At 34.4% G+C, this 6,488-nt stretch overlaps 1 protein-coding gene across 1 annotated transcript; it reads left to right on the top strand.

Moving 5' to 3' along the window:
- Window positions 1-2,779: 2,779 nt before the first annotated feature.
- LOC121754466 (stemmadenine O-acetyltransferase-like) lies at window positions 2,780-5,239 on the top strand. The gene is made up of 3 exons (XM_042149820.1): window positions 2,780-3,166; window positions 3,253-3,323; window positions 4,585-5,239. Exons 1-3 carry the CDS (start codon window positions 2,780-2,782, stop codon window positions 5,237-5,239), a joined length of 1,113 nt encoding a protein of 370 aa, XP_042005754.1.
- Window positions 5,240-6,488: the final 1,249 nt, after the last annotated feature.

Genomic DNA, 6,488 nt, shown 5'->3' with positions numbered 1-6,488 from the left:
TGTTGGGTACTAAAAAGATGCGAACTCTATTTTTTGGTACTAACTTTATAGTTCACTCTATTTTTCTAATATTTTCTAACAATAATAATTAAGATAAACCCAAAAAGAAAGGAGACACACCATAAAGAAAAATTGGCCATCTTTATTGGAATGAAAAGAATATATATATATATAACTTGTTGGTTACAATTACGCAATATATATACTTGGTGGGATATCCCATCATCCATGCTAAAACATGCGTGATTTTCATAAGAGATATTCATTACCATTTCAGATTTCATATATTAATTCAAATCTTCAATTTGCAATCTTCTATTTGTTCTTTATTTTCAAAGAACTACTTCCTCTGTTACAACTAACACGATATATTTTTCTTTTTTTATCCCAACTAAAATGATACTTTTTTTTTTGGTAACTTTATCTCTCCAATTAATATATCCAACTTTTTTCCCCAATTAAATATTCAATTCTTTTTCTCTCTCCGTATAATATTTACACTCACTCTTTTTCTCTCCAATTAACCGTATTAACCAATAATTCTTAAAATCCCATGTCAATTAAAAAATGTATCATTTTAGCCTGACCGGAGGAAATAGTAAATAATATATTCATGTGTCGCGAAAAAAATCAATATTTGTATTGACCGAACACCATGACCTAGTCTATCATGAGATTGCCATGAACAAGAATTAGAGTTGGAACGGTACGATATACCGCGCCGAAATGGTCATACCGTATACCGTACCGTACCATGTGGTATGACCAAAAATCATACCTTTACCGTACCGCTTTTGTCGGTATACTGCAATTGCGGTATACCGAAAAGTCGGTATACCAAAATTTAGATATCGTTACCATACCGCTTTTGTCGGTATACCGTACCGTGATTTCGGTATACCGCAATATGCGGTATACCATGATTTTCGGTATATACCGCAATTGCGGTATATACCGTATTTGCGGTATACCGTGTTATTTGCGGTATATACAAAATGCATACCTTTATCGTACCTAAAACTGTCGGTACGGTATGATACCATACCGAAAAGTACGGTATACCGAAAATCCGGTATTTTCGTTATTTTTTCGGTACGGTGAGTGCGGTATTTCGGTATATTTTTCCAGCCCTAACAAGAATAAATATTTAAATATACTCTAGTTGGGAGATGATCCAAATAAGTATGTGTTTAAATTCAGAAATCCAGTCAAAATCTTGACTCTAGAATTAGATGAAACACTGAAGGTCATTATTTATCAGTTTTAAGTCATATTATATAATTTGAGTTTGATGTCATTTTTAGATCATTTTAGGTCATCCTTTATTAAAATTACCTAAAAATGTCATATGTATGATTTTGTTCTGCGTTTCTGTATTTAAATCTAGTTTTGCATAGATCAAAACCCCGCTCGAGCTATCTGCAAAAATTATATATATATTTATAGGTCATTGTTAATTTATTTTTAGGTCATTATAGTAAGGATGATCTAAAATAATCTTAAATATGCCCTCAAATCCGAATTTTATAATATGATCTAAAACTGCTTAATAATGACCTCGTGTTTTTGGTTAATTATTGACCACCAGATTGGTAAATCTCATGGTCAGGATTTGGTCTAGATTTTATATTGAGATATATTTTTTGTATTGATCATTTTCCTACTCCAGCTATGTGCAAAATCTTATATATATATTGCCATCTTAGAATGTCTGCAAATAAAAGAAATTAAAGATTTAGTTTTTTTTCCATATTTAGTAATGAGCTTCTCAATCTACTATTTTTTTCCACCCATCTATATTATACACATCAAGCAATTTTTAAAAAGTTATGCTGAGGCAAAATCTGTCTTTTTTTCACAAATGGATAAAGTGAATAACAACCAAATTGTGCTTAATATATTATAAACGAGGATTGTTAAATACTACTCCCTCTATCCTAGCTAAGAATACATATTTATTTAGTCGTCACGGAATTTTAGGAGTTGTCGATTAATATGTTTAATTAGTGAGAGAAAATGTGGGTACATGTATCAAATGGAGAGAGAGGAAGGGAGACGAACATTTAATTGTAGAAAGATAAAACAGTTATGTGTATTAATTGTATAGAGAAAGTTTCTAAAAATAAAAATATGTCATTTTATTTGGAACAAACTAAAAAAAGTGTATCATTGTGGTTGAGATGAAAAAAGTACGTCTAGCAATATACTAATTGGAGGCGGTCCATATATAACACATTGTTGACATGAAATAGGGTGGTGACTCAAATGGGCCAACAAAACTTGAGAGACACTAAATTTTTAGATACTACTTCTTCCGTTCCGTTCCATAAATTTTGTCTTATTTTATCATTTTCATCTGTTATATAAAGTTTGTCTCAATTCGAATCTTTTCAAAAATAAACTCCAATCTCCTCAATGTGGGACATTTATTCAACTACACACCTCTGCCTCAATTTAATACAAAGTTGAACAATTTTGTCAAACAATGTCGGTGGTCAAACTGGGACAAACTTTATGGACAGAGGGAGTAGCATATTGCAAAATTAAGAAGCCGACTATAAAACGAAGACTCAATCACGAAACATATGAATAATGCATCTGTATATATCGTCAAGATAAACAATTGATTTACCTGATTATGTTGTTTTAGTGAAGCATTATTTTCATAAAATTTAGAGAAAACAAAAATGGAAGGTGAAATAATAATATCAAGCACAAACGTGAAGCCATCTTGTCCGAGCGCTACAATTTTTCGATGCTGGACCAGATTTTCCCGCCAATGGCTCTTCCCCTCGCCCTCTATTATCCAAACACAGCCCAAAAAATCAACGATCCAGATTCACTCACACGCCACCTGAAGCGATCGCTTTCCGTTATCTTGAGCCGCTACTACCCTTTGGCCGGGAGGGCCAGAGGAGACGGCGATTTCAGCGACTGCAATGACGCTGGCGTTCCCTTCACCGTCGCCAGATTCAGAGGCCACAACCTGTCGGAGCATCTCACCGATCCCCGCTCGCGTCTCCTCCTGACCTGCGCTGTCGACTGGGGCACTGATCCCGGGCCACATTCCGCGGTCTTGCTCGTACAAGTCAACTTGTTTGACTGCGGCGGCGTGGCCATCGGAGCGGTGTTCTGGCACAAGGTGGTGGATGGGTCGACGGTGTCGGTTGTTCTTCGGTCGTGGGGTGAGGCGGCGCGTGGGGGTACGGAGGCGGTTTACCCAACTACATGGCGCAGCATATGTTTCCGCAGAAGGAGAAGATGGCGTTGCAGCTTGGTTCAACTACTGATATCCACAACACTGGGAGATCAATCGTCACAATGTAATACTCCCTCATTCCATCGCTTAGTCTATATCTAAATTAATCTAATTTTAGTGGTATTTTGTTTCGGTTTCAATCTATTTTTATTTTTAATAACATTATCCACCAATTTTTCAACTTCAAGTATTAATGTTCGATTAATTGAGTTTGTTTTGACTTGACTCGAGTTTTAAGAAATATATAGTGGGAAATTGGTTGAATAAGTTTTATATATATCTTATGTCCTACTTTTATATACTCCGTATTAGTTTTATAATAAAATGTGTATTGTGATAAGTTATTGGATTGTGGGCTAGTAATACTCCATCCGTCCCTATGTAGTTGAGGCAGTCCATTTTCTGCACTGCGTTTTAGAAAAAAGATAATAATTAACGTAGAGAGAAAATAAAGTTAGAGAGAGAATAATACATAGAATGTTCTTCTTTATATTATTCTTTTTCGAACTTTACTCTCTCTCCACTAGAACAATTTATCATCATTTTTTCAAACTGAGTGCTCAAAATGAAACGCTTCTACTACATAGGGATCAAGGGAGTACTAAAAAGTAAGAGTGTCAATTAATTGTGGACGGACGAAAAGGGAAATTAGTGTCAATTAATTGTGGACGAAGGGAGTGGTACTCTTTAATATGTACTCCCTTCGTTCCATGTTAAATGAGTAATTTTTTCATTTTGGGAGGTTCTAATATGATTGATTTATTTCTATTTTTGGCAAAAGGTTTCTCTCTCTTATTTTATTATCTATTTATCTCTCTTACTTTATTCATCATCCTTTAACATACTATTTTTAATCTTCGTGCCGAAAAGAAGTGCCTTGATTAATAAGGAACGGAGGGAGTACCAATTTTACACTACAATTAAATAATACAAAAAATAATACTCGATCCGTCTGCCAATAGACGTCCCATTTCTGACGGGCTCGGGTTTTAAGAAACTGTTTGACTATATAAAAAATGGTAGAAAAAGTTAGTGAAAGATGGTCCTACTTTTTTATATTGATTTCATAATAAAATCTGAGTAGAATGAATATCATTTGCCAAATGTGATAAAAGTGAAATGAGATTAATTGGCGGACTAATGAAAAAAAAGTATCACAGTGAAATGAGATTAATTGGTGGACTAATGAAAAAAAAGAGACATTTAACAGCGGACAAGTACTTTAAATGAGACGGATCTAAGTATGAATTATAATACTCCACATATAATTGAGTTTGATAAAGAGATAAGATATGTAAACTTTAGTTAACTAACATCTGCAACAGATACGTGTTTGAGAGATCGACAGTATCATTACTAAAATCAAAATTATCCGATGTGGAACGCCCCTCGGCAGTAGAAGTTGTGTCAGCCTTACTTTGGAAATGTTTAATGTATGCATCTCTTGCAAATGGGAAATCCACGTCATTGCTCACACAAACCGTGGACCTCCGCCGCCGAGCCCAACCTCCGTTTCCTCCAGAGTGCTTTGGCAATTTCCTGGGTCTAGCACCAACGACGACAACGTTACACTGGAAAATGAGGGACTCTATAGTCAAGATCGACGACGACTACATCAACCGAATGCGCGGTGACCTAGGGTTGTTGGGCTATTACCAGAATCTTCAAAATACGTGGACTGAATATTCTCCAGAATTTGATATTTTGCCCATCTCCAGCCTATGTGGTCATAATTTTTACGGTGTTGATTTCGGATGGGGAAAGCCAATATGGTTCAGTAGATGCGACACCATCAATGAATCCATGGAAGGATTGGTTTGGAATATGATTTGGTTGGTAGAGACTAGAAATGGTGAAGGAATTGAAGCATGGGTGATTCTTCACCATAAATATATGTCAATCTTCAATCAAGTCAAGGAGTTGACAACTCTTGCTTCTATTAATCCTACTCCCACTTCACTTCTAAGATCACGATTTTAAGGATATTTTATTCTTGTATTTGTTTCAACTCAACTGAAAGATGAAGTGTGTAATGTTTGTATAATATGAAATAGTTGTATGCATAGGATTTAAGATCTAAATGAATAAGCTAGCAAACTCAGCAATAAGAACAATCTAAATAACAATATTATGGAATCAATTCTGCTGCAATCTATCTCTTTTATTAGGAACTAGAGATCCAATTCAATCTAATAGTCCAAAAGTAGTATAGTAATAACAAAGTTAAGAGAATGAAAAAAAAAATTGGATAATAGACACAAAAATTTACGTGGTTCGATCTATGTGATCTACGTCCATGGTCAAGGGAGAAAATTTCACTAATAATGTGGAGATTATTAAAAAAGGCCAACACCAATATTTTGAGATATTGGGATTAGAAAGCCTAAGCTACAAAAGAGAGAAGAAGATGCAAGCTTTCAAAAGCTTTATTCTGATGTAGTAGCGGTGTACCAATAAATATTTCTCTCATGACCCTTTTATAGACAAAATGGTTAAGAGAAAGTCAACAATGTGTGCTCCCAAATACCACGAACGCCACACTCACAAATTTCCACATATATGACTTGCATTTGAGCTAGAAATATGGAGCCACAAAAATAAGGATATTTTTCTTTTTATCATCCATCATATAAAAATATCTCATTTCAATTTATGAAAAGTTCTTCCAAACTCATTTTCCATATTCATAAATTTATTTACGACTTATATCAATATGCCACCATTAAATACTAGTATTAATAATGTAGGTCTCACTCTTCACAAACACTATTTTAACTATCATTTTCCTCATCTCTCTTACTTTATGATGCACTTTTTATTAGCACTATAAATACCTGCAAGTATACAGAGTAGGAATAGTATACTAAAGGTTAGTACCGGATATCGATCACGGGGAAAGCAAATACAAATTGTCTATCCTCTACTAAAACTCAATTACTATTTAGAAAACCGAAAGATTTGGAGATTTTTGAAAACAAAGAACTTTAGAAAGCAAAGAAACAACTAATTGCAAATAAATAAAGGAGATAAAAGAACAGAGATAAAGGAATTCCAGGGATGTGCTTTCACAATTATGATTATACAAATTCCAACTATACAACCCTAGCACAGTTCTTACTTTGATAGAACGAGTCACCTAGTTTATGCTCATGCGATGCAAACGTTGATTACAAACATTAGGCTTGTCAATCCTAAATACGTAACTCCTAGAAGCTCCTAAGACCCTTAT

This window comes from Salvia splendens, chromosome 11 (assembly GCF_004379255.2).
Source record: "Salvia splendens isolate huo1 chromosome 11, SspV2, whole genome shotgun sequence".
Lineage (NCBI taxonomy): Eukaryota > Viridiplantae > Streptophyta > Magnoliopsida > Lamiales > Lamiaceae > Salvia > Salvia splendens.
This window is presented reverse-complemented; position numbering and strand designations above follow the sequence as displayed.

Coding starts and splice junctions, on each gene's coding strand:
- LOC121754466 (XM_042149820.1), top strand. CDS start 2,780: ATGGCTCTTCCCCTCGCCCTCTATTATCCAAACACAGCCCAAAAAATC. Junction 3,167..3,252: donor TGGATGGGTCGACGGTGTCG/GTTGTTCTTCGG, acceptor ATGTTTCCGCAG/AAGGAGAAGATGGCGTTGCA. Junction 3,324..4,584: donor GGGAGATCAATCGTCACAAT/GTAATACTCCCT, acceptor CATCTGCAACAG/ATACGTGTTTGAGAGATCGA.